The 17,995-nt window shown below is 42.8% G+C and overlaps 2 protein-coding genes across 2 annotated transcripts; both read left to right on the forward strand.

Annotated features, from left to right (window-relative positions):
* The first annotated feature begins 437 nt into the window (after positions 1-437).
* On the forward strand, positions 438-7,772 carry lrrc23 (leucine rich repeat containing 23). The gene is made up of 8 exons (XM_041946596.1): positions 438-521; positions 6,017-6,126; positions 6,259-6,379; positions 6,484-6,625; positions 6,861-6,991; positions 7,124-7,260; positions 7,372-7,576; positions 7,668-7,772. Exons 1-8 carry the CDS (start codon positions 438-440, stop codon positions 7,698-7,700), a joined length of 963 nt encoding a protein of 320 aa, XP_041802530.1. The 3' UTR covers positions 7,701-7,772.
* Positions 7,773-8,687: 915 nt separating this feature from the next.
* On the forward strand, positions 8,688-16,032 carry tktb (transketolase b). Its single transcript, XM_041946308.1, has 14 exons — positions 8,688-8,947; positions 11,105-11,222; positions 11,327-11,440; positions 11,561-11,658; positions 12,317-12,508; positions 12,774-12,901; positions 12,988-13,184; positions 13,431-13,595; positions 13,882-14,038; positions 14,124-14,254; positions 14,360-14,443; positions 14,541-14,637; positions 14,811-14,930; positions 15,076-16,032. Exons 1-14 carry the CDS (start codon positions 8,841-8,843, stop codon positions 15,246-15,248), a joined length of 1,881 nt encoding a protein of 626 aa, XP_041802242.1. The 5' UTR covers positions 8,688-8,840; the 3' UTR covers positions 15,249-16,032.
* The last annotated feature ends 1,963 nt before the right edge of the window (positions 16,033-17,995 follow it).

Below are 17,995 nucleotides of genomic sequence, written 5' to 3' on the forward strand. Positions count from 1 at the left end.
GCTGTTGCAAGGCTCATTCGAGTCTTGAACAAACCTGCGCTCCTGCTGTGGCATTTGAGTTTCCATGGTAACATCAACAAACGCAGCTGGTGGTTTGCTCCTGGGGATGCTGAGTTAGCTAGCTTCAGAAGCTAAGAGTCAAGACTAACTTCTCTTTGTTCAGTTTACTTAGTAAGTTAACACTGGTTGTTATATTTCAGTATCAGTGGAATAGTTGTAATGTTAAGTTAATAAGCTGAAGACGGTTTAACAGGTTAGCTAAAGTTAGCTACAGTGAATTGACAGACCTTGTTAAAGTCACATAAAGCTCTATCTTAGCTAAGCTAGTCAGTTCTTTATTGTTAGCTAAACCCGATGCAGTTAGTCTACCTACCAACTGATCCGCTGCAGTGACCTGCCAGGTACTTTCTGTGAAAACATAAGCCAAACTGACCAGGATGTCTGACATGGATGAAGATGCAGTCTTGTCGGATATAGATGGAGAGGAAGAACTCCATCAAGGAGTCGGAGAGGACGAGAAGGTAGAGTAAACGTTACCTGAGGGGCAACTTCATAAGAGTTAAAGAGCACGAATCATGTTATGAACTGTGTTTAACCCCACTTTTGCTAATTGATAACTGGGGGGTGGACTACAGTCAATTTCGTGAACTATAGATTTATGTTTAATCACACGCATTTCGACAAAAACTGCTATTGCCACAGGATCATGTTTTAAACAGGTGAAGATAACACAGTCAGTCTACTACTAACGTTACCTTATAAATCAGGGCTCATCCGAGTACCGACCCGAGACATAAGGAAGGTCCTTGTCTTCATTCTCTCATTGCATCCCACCCTTTTCTCTCCAAGGCGCTAGAGTGTTGAGCTTGGTATGCCAGTTACTTCATTATACAATACAGTGAAAAGCCATATGAATCAATCTTTTTTTCTTTATTACCATTATTATTGTTAAAGTAATATTTGATTTGCTTCCGTATGTAACACACACTTTCTACTCTTAACTGAGTACAATTGCTCCTAGTTTTAAAAAGAGATTTCAACATCACCACAGGCCCGTCCATGAATAATTATGTTACAAAAAGGAGCTGTTATATTACAGAAAAGGAAAATAAATGAAATTCCTCAGCTATCGTGTATTTCAACCCACAGGGAAGCCCATCTAGAAGCTTCTAACATCGGGTTCTGTGCTGATCACAACAGAACAAACTTGGAATTGCCGCCTCGTGGCTGTATGCCTCCAACAGCCAGTCAATTTACAGTTAACATCACCTTTTAGTGACTATTTCTGCTTTATTTGTGGGCCTTTGCAGAAATGCTGCTTCCTCACAGGTCTCGGTTTATGACTGAGGGTGATGGGCCTCTGCTATCAGACCCTCAACACAATGAAACTCTCTGGCTTCTTTTAAATCTCACCTCATTCATGTCGACTTGGTTGCGACCTAAGCAGTGTGCATGTGTTTCAGCTGAAAGACTGTGATCTCTGCTCTAAAATGTCCATGCAGCCAATCACACAGATGCTGTCATTAACCTGCACTCGTGCTGATTTGGTCAGCCGGGCTGTCAATCACCGCTGTTCTCAACACACCAAACCAACCACTGGAATATAAAGTAGTCACATCTGTGACCTTTTTCTTCCTCTTTATAATTATAAGACACACTTTGGTTTTTCTGCTTCAAGTCCAATAGCTTTATTTCAGGCTGTTAACAATCCTATCTACACAAACAAGACACTTTAGCCACCACCTAATTCCATCAAGTCAAATACAATTTGTATTGGGTTTATTTTAAATTTGTTTATTTTATCGAAATGATTCGTTCTTTGGAGTTACATTTCATTTTGTTTTTGGAAAAAAATGTAAAGGTAATTTATGATAAGGAGGGTCATCAAATTTCAAAAAATAGCCTCCTGCAGCTCTTCTTCTTTGTCTTCTTCTTCGTCGTGAGTTGGATGTTTTCTTGCGTCGGTTGTTGGATGTCTTCGTTCCTTGCTGCCTCTTCGTGGGCCCATATTTGGTCTTTGACCAGCAGCATCCGTTCCAGCTCTTTCTTTTCTTTTTCCCACTGCTCTGCTCTTCTGGCCCAACTCTCTGACAGTGTGGACAGCTCCTCTTTGCACCTGTCTCTGTCGTCTGAGAGCTCCTTTCTAAAGCTCTCCTCTCTCTCAGAGAGCTCCTTCTGGTGGCTTCGGTCTTCTGCTGCCAGCCGCTCTCGTAGTTCTTCGCAGGTCGCTTTGCTCTGATTTAGAGCCGACTCTGCGGCAGTCAGCTGGGCCAAGGTGACGATGTAAGCATTAGTTCGAGCTCGTCTTTTCTTGGTGGCCCTGCTGATCTGTTTGTCTTTCTGCACGAGGACCTCTTTCAGCTGGCTCACTTCTGCCTGCCACTTCTCATTCAGGGCTGTCGCTCCACTGGAGGCTTCGAGCTCTTCTACAGAGGCTCTCATCCTCTCGGGTTCGTCTTTGAGGAGGCTCTGATTAAGAGAGACCAACTCCTCAGCTCTCTTTTTCAGGTCCTCCTGTAGCGCCCTGCGCTCGTGGTTCCAGCTTTCGATGGCTTCCTCATGTGTGCGCTTCAGATCGGCGACACGTTTTTGCAAATAGCCGATCCATTCGTCCCTCTCGCCGATCCCCTTGATGGCATTCCGGAGATCGGCCTTTAACTTTTTGTTCTCCTCCTCTGCGCTGGAGAGTTTCTCCCGCAAGGTCCTTCTGTCTACCCATCTGCCACTGTCCTGTCTACAAGCCATTGCGGTTAATGTTGTTCTGAACTGATGATCTGATGTTCTCAAAAAAAAAGCTAAACTGTCTCTTAATCCAACTAGTCAATATTCCAAAAGTGAGGGACTGGCTTCTTGGCTCTGGGGTGCCTAAGTATAGGCAGTGACAGTGACATCAAAGATCAAGGTATGCCCATATATGGAAGTTGACTCCGCCTTAAAAAGAATGCACTTTTTTTTGTTTTTTTTTTCAAAAGTACTTTTTTTTTGTTTTTTTTTCAAAAGTGCATTCTTTTTAAGGTGGAGTCAACTTCCATATATGGGCATACCTTGATCTTTGATGTCACTGTCACTGCCTATACTTAGGCACCCCAGAGCCAAGAAGCCAGTCCCTCACTTTTGGAATATTGACTAGTTGGATTAAGAGACAGTTTAGCTTTTTTTTTGAGAACATCAGATCATCAGTTCAGAACAACATTAACCGCAATGGCTTGTAGACAGGACAGTGGCAGATGGGTAGACAGAAGGACCTTGCGGGAGAAACTCTCCAGCGCAGAGGAGGAGAACAAAAAGTTAAAGGCCGATCTCCGGAATGCCATCAAGGGGATCGGCGAGAGGGACGAATGGATCGGCTATTTGCAAAAACGTGTCGCCGATCTGAAGCGCACACATGAGGAAGCCATCGAAAGCTGGAACCACGAGCGCAGGGCGCTACAGGAGGACCTGAAAAAGAGAGCTGAGGAGTTGGTCTCTCTTAATCAGAGCCTCCTCAAAGACGAACCCGAGAGGATGAGAGCCTCTGTAGAAGAGCTCGAAGCCTCCAGTGGAGCGACAGCCCTGAATGAGAAGTGGCAGGCAGAAGTGAGCCAGCTGAAAGAGGTCCTCGTGCAGAAAGACAAACAGATCAGCAGGGCCACCAAGAAAAGACGAGCTCGAACTAATGCTTACATCGTCACCTTGGCCCAGCTGACTGCCGCAGAGTCGGCTCTAAATCAGAGCAAAGCGACCTGCGAAGAACTACGAGAGCGGCTGGCAGCAGAAGACCGAAGCCACCAGAAGGAGCTCTCTGAGAGAGAGGAGAGCTTTAGAAAGGAGCTCTCAGACGACAGAGACAAGTGCAAAGAGGAGCTGTCCACACTGTCAGAGAGTTGGGCCAGAAGAGCAGAGCAGTGGGAAAAAGAAAAGAAAGAGCTGGAACGGATGCTGCTGGTCAAAGACCAAATATGGGCCCACGAAGAGGCAGCAAGGAACGAAGACATCCAACAACCGACGCAAGAAAACATCCAACTCACGACGAAGAAGAAGACAAAGAAGAAGAGCTGCAGGAGGCTATTTTTTGAAATTTGATGACCCTCCTTATCATAAATTACCTTTACATTTTTTTCCAAAAACAAAATGAAATGTAACTCCAAAGAACGAATCATTTCGATAAAATAAACAAATTTAAAATAAACCCAATACAAATTGTATTTGACTTGATGGAATTAGGTGGTGGCTAAAGTGTCTTGTTTGTGTAGATAGGATTGTTAACAGCCTGAAATAAAGCTATTGGACTTGAAGCAGAAAAACCAAAGTGTGTCTTATAATTATAAAGAGGAAGAAAAAGGTCACAGATGTGACTACTTTATATTCCAGTGGTTGGTTTGGTGTGTTGAGAACAGCGGTGATTGACAGCCCGGCTGACCAAATCAGCACAAGTGCAGGTTAATGACAGCATCTGTGTGATTGGCTGCATGGACATTTTAGAGCAGAGATCACAGTCTTTCAGCTGAAACACATGCACACTGCTTAGGTCGCAACCAAGTCGACATGAATGAGTTACTCTCATTGCAACTGGATGGAGGTCAGAATTCAAAATGAATGAAAGGTGCAAAAAAGACAATGGGTGAAAACACTGAGTCTTATAGATCAGCTCAGTTATTGCAATAGGTGTGTCGTCCCAAGGTGAGCTGTAATCATAATATCATCACGTCAACAAGCTGAGAAGGTGAAGATGTCAGCAAGGAGTTGCCTTTCAGGTAAAAGTCCAGGAGATTTAAGATGCCAGAGGTGTTGGCATACGACACTGACTTCCACACTACAGAAAAAAAATGCATGTATAATAATAATAATAATACAACAATTAACTTTATTTATATAGCACCTTTCATAACAATGTTACACACAGCTTTACAAAATCAAACTCAAAATAAAACCAGGTGAGGCAGAAATGTATCAAACATTTCCAAAAGCTTCCACAAAAAGAAAAGTTTGAAGATGAGATTTAAAAGAATCAAGAGTTCAGGAGGCAGCAAAGTTCCCTCTAATTTTTCATGTGTCTGAGCAGACACACAAGCTCCCTGAGCACACTGAGGACCACCGTGAGCAACATCAGATGTGTACGCTGTTGCCACACACCAGTATCACGCCTGTTCAAAACCTTGGATCATAGCAAGTTACATGGCTTATTAAAAGAATCAAATTACAGCAGCAATTTTCATTAGTTTACTTTTAATATAATTGATTTTGCCCACATAAAATGAAAAAGACAAAAATATCGTTCATGAGATGTGTATGTTATATGTGAGAGTCCTGCTTTAACCATAGGAAGAGTCCTGCTGGGGCCTGGGTAAGGTCCAGTTGTGGCATGGGTGAGGGTCATGTTCTGGAAGAAATAACACACACCTCTCAGACATAAAGTTTTGTTCACATTAAAACACTCACATTTTGCACAATGTATATACATATACATATATGTTCATATATATCCATTTAAAATTGTTTTAAATCTGGAAAAAAAAAATCATCATTCTGAAGGCGTGGTGGTGTGACACGATGAATTACGTGTAGCGGAAACCCTGCCCATACATTATCAAATAGTAGCAGCATTTAATGATTAATACATATATGTCACTAGAATATGCACAAATCTGTGTTAAATTTTACCTTATTGTTTTACCTTAAGGTTCCCGACCCCTGCGCTAGAGGGTTATGGATTAAACATGTGTCAGATGTCATCATGAAATGCCTACAATGTTTGTTTGGCATTATACTCCATTTAGGCCACAACATTAATGAAAGGATGTGGTGTTTTGTGCTTAAAAACTAACCAAATAACAGTATTAATTTCAATTTTACCTTCTGAAAATGCTGTAGGCATAAAAAATTGAAATTTAAAGTTACAACATATATGTGGTTTGCAGAAATGTACAATGTAAACATTTATTCTGTCAATTGGGTTGTGTTGTACATTTAATTACCTGTGAGTTAGTACCACCAACAATTTTGATGAGTATACTCATTTGATGTCTTCCTCTCACAGGAACAGGTTTGTCTTTTGACCCAAGAAGCCATAAGCCAGGGGCTCTCATTACTGTGCCAAACAGGAAATGGACTTGGACATGCATTTGTCAAACTGGACCTAAAAGACAGGTAAGGAGGCAGAAATACATGCAAAGTGAAATTGACTGCCTTTGCCCTGTTAAATTTAGATTATCCTCCTTTAATTGTGGCTGTCTCTTATTTTATGTTAATTTTCTCTTTTTCGTTCCTGAAACTCCGCAGAAGACTGAATGATATAGCTGCAATCAGCAATTACATTCACCTACGTTTTCTGGATGTATCCAACAACCACCTTACTGATCTTTCTCCTGTGGCATCTCTGACCCAGCTGCTCTGGCTGAAGGCAAGGAGCGCTGCTCTTTATTCATTTAAAAAAAGCACATTTCTAAGGCTATAGTATCATTCACTCTAACTGATGGTAAATCTCGAATGCAACTTCTTCTCTAGGTTGACAATAATGCTGTGGCATGTTTCAAAGGGCAACCCTTTGCTCAGCTGACCTACCTGCAGTGGCTCAGTATGGCAGTGAACCGGCTCACAGACCTGGATGGCTTGGTCGGGCCTGCCTTGGAGAGTCTCAATCTTTCAGGTTGGTCTGTTGGTTTTATGTCATGATTAGTGATACTTTTGTGACACCATGTGAATGACTAATGATGGATTAAGCTAGTCCAAAGTTTCCTCAAGTGAGGTCAGTCAAATGAGGAATGTTATCACATTCAGTCTTATGTCTAAAAACTCTTACGCATTAGCAAGATTTTAATCAAATATCTTGGTGTATATATTTGGAAAGGCACTGACTTGACATTTTGGAACCTCTCTGGCAGGTAATGGTATTCAGAGAGTGAATGGACTTCAGAGTGGCTATTTTGCCAATCTGGTAACTTTGGAGTTGAGGGGAAACAACTTGGAAACCACTGACAGCATCAACCTTCCCAACCTGCAGCGGTTATATCTGGTAATAAACTTAGTATGATTTGGTTAATAGCACTAACACACTTGATGAGGTTTATCCATTGGCATCAGCCTTAATATCCATGATAAGACCCAGTCAACAGACTGTCTATAATTGTTCTCTTGCTCCGTTCAGGCCCAAAATGCTATCAAACATCTAGAGGGTTTGGGAAAGTTAGAGCGCCTCACCACCCTTCACCTTCGAGATAACCTGCTAGATACTCTGGATGGCCTCAGCCCCAACATGAAGTGTCTCCAATACCTCAATGTCAGGTATAGAGTTGTATCACAAAAGGACACATGAGAGATCACTTCACGAAAACACCAAATAAAATGATATACCCCGGATTACATATCCTATATACTTCGGTCTCTTTCGGTTAGAGGCAATGCCATCATCAATGAGAGTGCCCTGCGATGCCTTGGGCTCGTGTCAAAGAGTCTACGCGCCTTGGTCATTTCTGACAATCCTGTGGTGGAAACGACAGACTACCGGCTGACTGTGCTGATCCTGCTGCCACAGCTGGAGCGACTTGACAAAGATCCTGTCTCCCCTGAAGAGAGGACTGAGGCCAAGGAAAGAATCAAGGTGAAGCTAAGAAACATATTTCTCTTTGTTGCATGGTCAGACGTGAACTGCAACTTTGCTAGTTGTTCTAATGGCATGTATGTCATTTCAGGAACTTAAAGAGGAGGAAATATATGACCCTTGAAATCTGTAATGATGGACAAATGAGGAAGTGTTCAACTTCCCTGAAAACACAGGCCTGGTGTGTATAGGTGGGTGTCTGTGATGGTGTATGAAAACTAATGTATATTTTGATAGAGTTTCTTGTATGCTATTTGTATCATTTGTTCCCTCAATGTGCTACTTGTGTCATGTTCTTGCACACCAACTACTAAAGCTAATCTATTTCTTCAACAATAAAAGTTTGAAAGTATTTGTCTCTGATGCATCCACTGACGTGCACAAATGCAGATAACCCGGTCAAGTTAAAAAAGCCATGTGTCAGTGACTAAGGAATAACAAATGAGGGAGTATGTAAACCTTTTGTTGCTGGCCAAGCTGTACTGCGTTTCCCTGAGTTAGGATGAGAGGACAAAATCTACCAGCATTTCCTTGTTGGCAGTCATCCAGCTGCAGCTTTAAAGGGACAGTGACGTATACTGGATCTGAATGGAAAATCACCATATGTACAGTATACCGAGTTATACTATCCACCTCAGTACAAAGTATGCACACTGTATTATATAATGCAGTTGTGTCTGACAAACAGTAGTAATCTGCTGTCAGCAAATTTTCCACATCACATCATCACACTGTTGCCACAAGCAGAAAGTCAAGTGTCCACCACACTGTAAATAATGCACATTTAAGTAAGTCTTCAAAGTTTTGGGTGCAATTTCTCTCATTGTATTCCCCAATAATGTCATTAAAAGCCATAAAGCTGCATAAAGTTCTCTATATTGTGGCCACCTGCCATGATGCTTGTGTTTAATGGCCTATGTCCATATACAGGTGATTTGCTCATTAAAAAAAAGAAATGACAAGAAGTGACCTCAAAACTATATCTTTTCATGAGTCAAACAGGATTTGTGAAAGCGGAATCTCCTGCTCAACTTGCACCACCACTGTTCCGTCCAATGATTGGATTAGGTGGGAGTGGCTGTCAGAGAAGACATAAGTCCCCCTCCTCTTACTCGGTCCTCCTCCTCGGCTGTACTTTCACCGGGCAGCTAGCGACAGCGTTGCGCAGCATTGAACTTGCGACACCTGGAAGCAGCTGTGTGACTAAAATAACCAAAATTAACTTTTCAAGCGGACGCGATTTTCACGAAGTAATCCAGTAACCATGACTAGCTACCACAAACCCGATGAAAAAACCCTGCAGGGGCTGAAAGACATCGCTAACAAGCTCAGGATCCACTCCATCAAGGCAACATGCGCCTCTAACTCTGGGTAAGTCATTCAAAGTAGTATTATACATGATTATTGGAAATCACACGACGTAGATACGAAGAAAACGCACCACACGTCGTAACGTTATTGTATTAGACGCACGTTTCACCTGCGGGCCGTGGCTGCACGTGCTGCAGACTGTCTTCACGCGGTGGAAAACGTAACCACTGCAGACAGCTAGCAAGTAATTATGCTAACTGTTTCATAAGCGTTTCAGTTAGCTTTGTGAGTTAAGTTTGTCCGAGCTTACAGTCTACGCTAAGACTAGCATAAGGTTACAATTTCTGGATGTTTTTCAAGCGGCTGACATATATGAAAACAAATGGCAGCGTCGGTAGCGATAAATGGGTTGTCTATCGTCAGTACAAGCTAGCTGGGAACTCATGCTGTTTATTAACTCTGTTTCCAGTTCAGTCGATCGCTTGGTGAAACTCATTAGCAGCGGTCTGCTTTTGCTAGCTAGCTTGAAATCACATGATCACGCCAAAGGATGTATCTCGTGGTCAGTTTGACGCTCTAATTTAAAGTTGTAGCCGCGTCCTGAAATGCCAGACAGTTGAATTGCAGTCAGGGAATGTGTCTCAGTGTGGTAACCATAAAAATGCCCTGTCAAAAGGAAACCTGTGGCATTGCTTCAACTACCAGAAGCTTTATGACAACCCGACGTCTTCCTCTTCACTGTAGGAAATGGCTCTATATGTTGAAGTTTAGGAATGGTTTGAAGGAATAGTTTCCAGCATTTCCTGCTTGACAGGAGTGTAACTTCATTCCTTCTGTCATCTGTTTAAGATTATTCTGCCTGCCTGTTTCCTTAGTGTTCTTTCAGTATTACCATTTGGTCTGTACACCTGTACAGATCCCACACTAAAATCACAATTTACATAGCAGGTATCCAAATACCTGCACTTGAAATAATGCATTTGTCTCTCAGTGAGCATCTGGTGGTCACATGTCACATCTGTGATAGCTGTGAAGGGAGGGCAAGTTTGAACTTTTCCTGCCATGTAACTTGTCACAGAAAACAAGACAGTTGCAATATATTTCTGTATTTTTTTTTCCATCTGTTTGCATTCAGAATCTGAACCAGAACATAATGGAGAGAAGTAATAAATGATTTTTAAAAAATATGTGTCAAGGACCACAACTTGTTAAACATCGTATATGTGGAATCGCTTCATCTGGCCAGGGACATTCCATATATATATATATATGTGTGTGTGTGTGTGTGTGTGTTACCTGCACACTGTTTCATTGCATATGCATTGCGTCCTTCAAGAAATCCGGCATTGTGCAATTTTTGCCTTGAGGCCACTGTAACCCTTAATAAGGAAAGGTTTGGTGGTAAACCTGTTATTGTCACTTCCTCATGTCAGCTGGCAAGGAAATGGATGAACTATATCCCGAATGTCTGATTATCAGGCATCTGATCTGATACTGCTGTCTCCCTTAACAAAGGGTCTTTGAGTTTTCACACAATGCCTTCAACACATGTTGTTCCTCATTATTTGAGTGATATGGAACATTAAACTCGAGGATCTGATTGCTTTGTTATGGCTTTGAATTTACTTCAGTTTATTTCTCAGCAGGTTATCGCTCAGCAAAAGGACAAGGGGTAAACAAGGCACTGGGTTTTTTATTCTGAAATGTAACCGTGACCATGATGTATGTTTGAACATGATAACTCGGTGTGTTTACAGCATGATTTCAATGATGCTATTTGTCACTTAACCCTCATAGGGAAGCTGAGATGCTGTTGAGTAACGTGGGATTTCTAAACATGTGGATTACAATACTCTGCCCACTATGCAGCAACTAACAGTTTCACAAGTTTGCCTGTTGTTTTTAGTTTTTATAAGGGCTCTAAAGTGTGGTAATGTAACTGATGTGGCATTATGTTGCAGATTAACTATTTTTGAATGATCTTCCTAATCCCTAAAGAGAGGCCAAATTTATCCTTGGCTCTCCTGAAATGACTGATTATGGTACATATTGTGATATACTGTCAAACTAAAACTAAACCCAAGGATTCCTGACTCTAGCAACACATGCATGCAAGTGCATGGTGTGTGCATTTTTTTAAAATCTAATTATTTTTAAGTAATAGCTGATTTTCTGTGAACTATGATCAATAGGCTGTCTCAATTTTTAACTCCTCAGTCACCCCACATCATGCTGCAGTGCAGCAGAGCTCATGTCCGTGCTCTTCTTCAACACCATGCGCTACAAAGCAGAGGACCCCCGCAACCAGTGCAACGATCGCTTTGTGCTCTCAAAGGTTGGCATATATTTCTTGGTTTTATGAGAAACTGACATTCTTCAGTTAGTCAGCCCACCTGAGATTAGATGACACTATTGTCTTTCTCTCCCCTCTGTCTGCAGGGTCATGCTGCACCTGTCCTGTATGCTGCCTGGGCTGAGGCGGGATTCGTGAAGGAGTCTGATCTGCTCAACCTGCGCAAGATTGACTGTGACCTGGAGGGCCACCCCACACCCGTAAGCCAAGAATCCGGAGATCTTTTCTGCTGTTGATGTTTCCCTGGAGAATAGAATATGATGTACAATCGCTTTATATATCTAATTTAATTTTTTTTTTCTTTCCTTCCTATCCACTAGAAACTGGATTTTGTTGACGTGGCTACAGGATCTCTCGGACAGGGTCTTGGGGCAGCCTGTGGAATGGCCTATACCGGCAAATACTTTGACAAATCCAGGTATGTGTACAAAAACTAGATGAATTCATTAAGGAGGTAAAACTGGTATATGTAAACATCTTTTTACAGTTTCAGTGTCTGCCATGAGTCTGAACACCCTTATTGTGAACTCACTTTAAAGTAGGTTATTTAAGGGCAAGGCTCAACTAGAGCATTGCTCTAGTTGAGTACAATTAAAGTGTGTAATGCCTTGACTTGTAGGCGTGGAACTGCTTACTTCTAAAGTGCCGTCTGATGCACTGTAATCTGTTTAATGGCTAGTGTAGTAGTAATTGTGTTAAATCACTCCCTGGCAGGATCCTGCAGTGAGGCCAAAAGGTGTTTGCACTGCTGCTACAGAGTAATACTCAGTCAACAGGATCCAGTTGTTGTTTTTCTACTATAAGTGGAAAGACGATATGAATCACTGCTTCCAGTGAAGTAGCCTGTTTTGTTTCTGTCTGTGAAAGAAATCAGATTGAATGTAGTGTTCTTCACTCAAGGCCAGTGGTTTATTCTTGGGCAAAAGTTCTGCAGTCTGATGATCTGACCTTTCCTTTGAGTAGTCCACCTCAAGGCTCAACTTGACAGACTTCATGATGTTGTAACAGCTGTGTGGCTCATGTTTGCAGCAACAGCACTAATATTCCCTTTTCCCCTTTTCTATATTGTGTTGTAGCTACCGTGTATACTGCATGATGGGTGATGGAGAGTGTTCAGAGGGCTCAGTGTGGGAGGCCATGGCCTTTGCCTCCTACTACCAGCTGGACAATTTGGTGGCTATCATGGATGTCAATCGGCTCGGGCAGAGTGAGGCCGCACCCCTGAAGCACGACATGGAGGCCTACCGCAAGCGCTGTGAAGCCTTTGGGTCAGTACCAATCTCTGATCAATCTTTTTTGTATTTATGAGTATAATCAAGACATTGCTATTGACAGTTAAAAAGCCGCTACTTTCTGGAGTTTTTCTACCCACCTTTGGCCTTTTCACCATTTTTCTCTAGCTCTGCTCCCCATCAGCCAGTTAATAAGTCTGATCCTTAACATGTCTGTTCAGAAGTTAATATGTCCCAGTGTTTTGGGTTAATATTTGTTGCACTGTGTGGTATTCTGTTAAATTGAGCCATGTTTGTGCAGGTGGAACACATATGTTGTGGATGGACATGACGTGGAGGAGCTCTGCAAAGCTTTCTGGCAGGCTCAGCAGGTTAAGGACAAACCCACTTGCATTGTAGCCAAGACATTCAAGGGCAAAGGACTCAAAAGTAAGTGTGGTATTCATATGCTGAGTATTTATTTACTGAACTAGTGCATTCTTTGAATTTGAAACCCTTTCATTCCTTGTCTGTAGATATTGAGAATCTTGATAACTGGCATGGAAAGCCCATCCCCAAGGATAGAGTAGATGACCTTCTGAATGACCTGCAGGCTCAGATCCAGGTCCCCAACAAGACCCTGTGCCCTGAGCTGCCTAAAGAGGACACAGCACCTGCAGACCTTAGACCCATCCTCCTGCCTTCACCTCCAGCATACAAAAAGGGAGACAAGGTACTTTTTTTTTCAGGGGGAGGACACACTTAAAGCATGTGTCATAAATGACAACAGTCAATGAATTGGATATAAATTTGCTGATGTTTTAGCATCAATCTCTTGTTGATGGATGGTTGCCTTGCCTCATGCTGTCATCAGCACTTCAGATCACTTTTTAAACCTACATGTAAAGTATTGTTTTATCATATTCATCACCTTGTTAGTCTGTCTTTATTTACACTTTTTTCCTCCCTGCCCTGTCAGGTTGCAACAAGGCGTGCATACGGTGTGGCACTAGCCAGACTCGGCCAGTCAAGCCAGAGAGTGGTGGCCCTTGATGGAGACACCAAAAACTCGACCTTCTCAGAGACCTTCAAGAAGGCCTTCCCTGATCGCTACATAGAGTGCTTCATTGCTGAACAGAACATGGTACACAATATTTCAGTCTTCACAGGTGGTTTAGATGCTGTAGTGCAGCACAGTTAACCCCGGCTTATGACAGAGGGATAAATTTGGCCCAACCTGCAGTCTTCACCATAATCTGATCCAAACTGGTCTAATCTGTTTCTATTCATTCTCAAGCATGATAATCCCAGTCTTTCACCGCTGCTTGTTTCTTGTGACCAGTTTACGTGAGCCTCCACACTTTTTCTTAATCGCTTCCCTCGCCACTAAGACTAACCCATGTTGCTGATGCCTTTGCTTGCTGCTGCAGGTAGGAGTGGCCATTGGCTGTGCCACCCGTGACCGCACGGTTTCATTTGCAAGTACGTTTGCGGCCTTTTTCTCCAGAGCCTATGACCAGATTCGTATGGGAGCCATCTCTCAGTCTAATGTCAACCTGGTAGGGTCCCACTGTGGAGTCTCCATCGGTAAGCTCTCTGCCAAAGTGTCACAAGTGCTCCATAGAACAGAGTGAGTGAGCCCTGTCCCTTACTGATCTTGCTATGTCTTCAGGTGAGGATGGCCCTTCCCAGATGGCCCTAGAGGACTTGGCCATGTTCCGTGCTATCCCAACATGCACTGTTTTTTACCCTAGTGATGCAGTGTCCACAGAGAGAGCTGTTGAGCTATCAGCCAACATAAAGGTTGGTTGGCCACCTTGTGGTAGAGTCTGTCCAGTAAGTTGTCTTTACAATGATGATGGAACGATGTTCTTATGTTTAACTCATCGCTCTTTCTGCTTCTTTCAGGGTATCTGTTTCATCCGTACCAGTAGACCAGACACTGCAGTCATCTACTCTCCAGATGAGAAATTTGAAGTGGGTGTAGCCAAGGTAATGATCAACACTATGATTATACACACTGCTTGTGCACTAAGTGGCCATTGCCAACAAAAACAATATAAATATTAAGTAAATGTCTCCTCACCAGGTGGTGCGCCAGTCTGACAATGACCATGTGACTGTGATTGGAGCTGGGGTTACTCTGCATGAGGCCCTTGCCGCTGCTGATATGCTGGCAAGTGAAGGTAAGCTCACATTGCCCTCTAGTGGATGGATGTAGTTATTGAAGCCTACATTTCTTAACCACGTCCACATCTCTCATGTTTAGCAATTGAAGAGATAGTCATAGGCTGCTCACTGAGCTTATATGACCGAATGATCATCTCTAACGTAATGATTTCCTGATGAATTCCTATAGGGAAGAACATCCGTGTGATTGACCCATTCACCATCAAGCCCCTGGATGCCTCTACCATTCTGGAAAGTGCCAGAGCCACAGGGGGACAGATCATCACTGTTGAGGACCACTACAAGGAGGGTGGGTTGGTTTTTTTTTTTTTTTTTTTTTTTTTTTTCTGTTTTTGTGCTCAAGTGTCCTATTACAGGGTTCTCCGGAGAAAAATAACCAGCCTTATGTATTGATGCATTGTTGGCTTCTCTGATGGTCTGCCTCCTCTGTCCAGGTGGTCTTGGTGAAGCAGTGCTGTCAGCAGTGGGCAAGGAGCCTGGCATCGTTGTGACCCGGCTGGCTGTGTCCGGTGTCCCCCGCAGCGGAAAGCCTCAAGAGCTGCTCGACATCTTTGGCATCAGTGCCAAGCACATTGCTGCCGCCGTGCGTCAGACCTTTGCAAACTAAGGACTGCGCCTGATCTCCCGCTCACTGCTCTTTTGCATCACAACCAACTTTCTGCCCAACTTGCAACTACCTGGCATGATCACGTGAAGACCTGTGAACTTCTGTGCTCAAGTGCTATCTTGTGGCTTTAACTCGAGTGCAGTGTTTTAACCCTGTGATGTTATTACTATTACAGATGGAGAGAAATGGGAATTGGAGGGCAGTGTTGTTGAAGCCTGTAGTGTCAATATTACTCTCTGTGTGCACCCTCTAGTGCCCTCTGCTCCCAGTGGGTTCTGCTGTTCTTCAACATTCCTGTCTTGTATCCTGATGGTTTCAAAAAGGTGTCTTGCAAGAAAAAAAGCATCACTAAATGCTATAAATGCGGTACATTAACCTGTCACACCAGTTGCCTGTCCAGGTTCTGGTCTATTGTCAACTGTCAGGCCACGATTTCTGTTCTCCATTCCAACCATCATCTTTCTTTCACATTCCTTACAACCATGCGTCATGTCTCGTCACTCATGCCTCTTTTTTCTCAGAAGCAGTTACTGTTTTGTCATGAATCTAATGGACTAGATCACTTTATTTCGATGTGTTCGCTCAAAGCTCGTAGCGCTTAGTTGTGGTAGAGAACTGTTTCTACAGACCCAGTGTGAAAAGTTAACCTGTTTAGTTATAAACTGTTTGAGCATTCATCATGATTCCTGGCCACACAGGCATGGCACAATGTTACTGGCATTCCAGGCCACTGGTGTCATCCTGTTATAGCTGTGATGTGCTGAATTAAAAATAAATAACCCAATGCTGTTTTCTTGTTTTCTCTCTATGGGTGGAGGTGTCAGTCAGCCAGGAGGTGTCAGTCAGCCAGTAGTTTTGTCTGAATTCTTGGATAGCTTGCAATGACATCTTTTCGTGGTACCCAAAGGATGAAGCCTAATGACTTTGATTCTTCCCACCAACAGCTCATAGTTTTCACATGTCTTTACACATAGAACATGCACTGGATGGATCAGCACCAAATTTTGGAGACATTCATGGTCCTCAGAACATTCTGACTTTTCCTCTAGCTACACCACAATGACATTAGTGGTTTTCAAAGAAATGAGAGAAAGTTTAGATGGCATTTCCATTAAATTTAGTACAGATATACCTTGTTCCCGGAGGATGCATCCTAATGACTTACAACTGGTGCCACCATGAGCTTTACGTTTGTGGTATCAAGCAAAATGTCCCATCATGAGATCAAAATATCACTATCTAATTTGGTTTATGACAAAATCCCATTCCCATTAGTTTTAGCTGTTCTTAATGTTTTACTACTAATTAGCAAGCGTTGGCATGCTAATATGGTAAACTAAGATGGCAAACATCGGCATGTTAGCACATTGACTTTGGCATTTAGCTCAAAGTACCACTTGACCCAAGTAGTTTCAGAGCTGCTGGCATGGCTGTGGAGCCTTGTTTTACTTCCACTGAATGTTTGCTACATGTGGCTTTGCAGACGTGTCATACATGTTGTGGAGCTAGCAGTGTTCAGCGATGGTAGAAAGTCCTAAACAGTGACTGGATTATTTATACTGGATGAATCAGAGGCCTCTGCACCTTCTCTGCAGTGGAAATTGTTAAACCAGGGTGTTGTTAGACTGAGGTTACAGAAGGGGTTGATTGTGGTCTGGATTACTGCATGTTCCTGTCAAGATTTAAATGAATGGTTTTTGGACACATCACTGTTTACCTTGAAAGAACACATCAGGACCTCAGTGTTTCAGTGTTTAGTGTTAAGATGTCCAGGTTGCCATTTGGAATATGTCTGGATTCTAGTGTTGTCTCCATCTCATCAGTTGAGCTTTAGGTGCAGAAAAGCAAAACCAGCCAATAATTAACACATAAATTTGACCTAATTGACATAATCAGAAATGGTCACATCGGTCTTATTAATCACAGAAGGTTTTATCTGCGACATGACAACATGCACACACATTTGAACAGATTTCGTGTGTGTGTGGTTACTGAGCAAATAAAGAGGGTCTGTCAGCAGGTTTCACCCCACAGTGAAAATGCCAGTTTGGCTCAACACTCAGCCAGTGGCACCTGTTTGGCTTAGTGGTTAGTGTGCAGCTCACACACTCCAGAGTACATCTGTAAGCACGAGCACAGGACAGCATGTAAAGACGGCTCATTGTTCATTTCTCGGACGCAGTGTTTGTTTTCATGCATATATGTTAGTGGAGCTTTGCCAAACATGGTTGTCTCCTACCTGAACTGTCTACCAACTCTGTCTCCTGTTGGAAAAGGTCCAAGATCTGTCTGATTCAGTCAGGAGAAAAACACAAGGCTGACAGTGGATCACAAATTCGTGTGTCAGCCCACACGATCATGTCCGACTGGAATCTATCACAGGTGTATGAAACTAATTGTGTTCCACTTTCTGTTTTTTGCTCCCTGTCTGTCTCCCATGTCCTCCACAAATATGTGCTTTCCACCAAAACGTTGGCAGACAGTTATGAAAGGGTGAGGAGACAAGGAGGAGCAGGGCGGGTCTGTGTATTTCATGGGACAACGAGCAAGGGCCTTTATTAACAATGTGAGAGTTTATTTTTTTTATACCTCTCCGCCTCCTGGATATTCCTTCTCACCCTCTTCGTTTCAGCATTCACTCTGAGCTGGGGGCATGTGCAATATGGTTTAGTTCTGCCTTTGAGTAACCAACAACAGCTCTCGCTTAAAGTTTTTGTTATCTCAAAGGTTTTTCTGGAGGTCCATCC

The sequence above is a fragment of the Chelmon rostratus genome, chromosome 10 (assembly GCF_017976325.1).
Source record: "Chelmon rostratus isolate fCheRos1 chromosome 10, fCheRos1.pri, whole genome shotgun sequence".
Classification (NCBI taxonomy): Eukaryota; Metazoa; Chordata; class Actinopteri; order Chaetodontiformes; family Chaetodontidae; genus Chelmon; species Chelmon rostratus.

Excerpts from the sequence above, each read along its gene's own strand:
- lrrc23 (XM_041946596.1), top strand. The coding sequence starts at position 438 with ATGTCTGACATGGATGAAGATGCAGTCTTGTCGGATATAGATGGAGAG. Across the intron at positions 6,380-6,483 it reads CCCAGCTGCTCTGGCTGAAG|GTTGACAATAATGCTGTGGC; the intron begins GCAAGGAGCGCT and ends CTTCTTCTCTAG. Across the intron at positions 6,992-7,123 it reads ACCTGCAGCGGTTATATCTG|GCCCAAAATGCTATCAAACA; the intron begins GTAATAAACTTA and ends TGCTCCGTTCAG.
- tktb (XM_041946308.1), top strand. The coding sequence starts at position 8,841 with ATGACTAGCTACCACAAACCCGATGAAAAAACCCTGCAGGGGCTGAAA. Across the intron at positions 11,659-12,316 it reads AAATACTTTGACAAATCCAG|CTACCGTGTATACTGCATGA; the intron begins GTATGTGTACAA and ends ATTGTGTTGTAG. Across the intron at positions 14,638-14,810 it reads TGATATGCTGGCAAGTGAAG|GGAAGAACATCCGTGTGATT; the intron begins GTAAGCTCACAT and ends GAATTCCTATAG.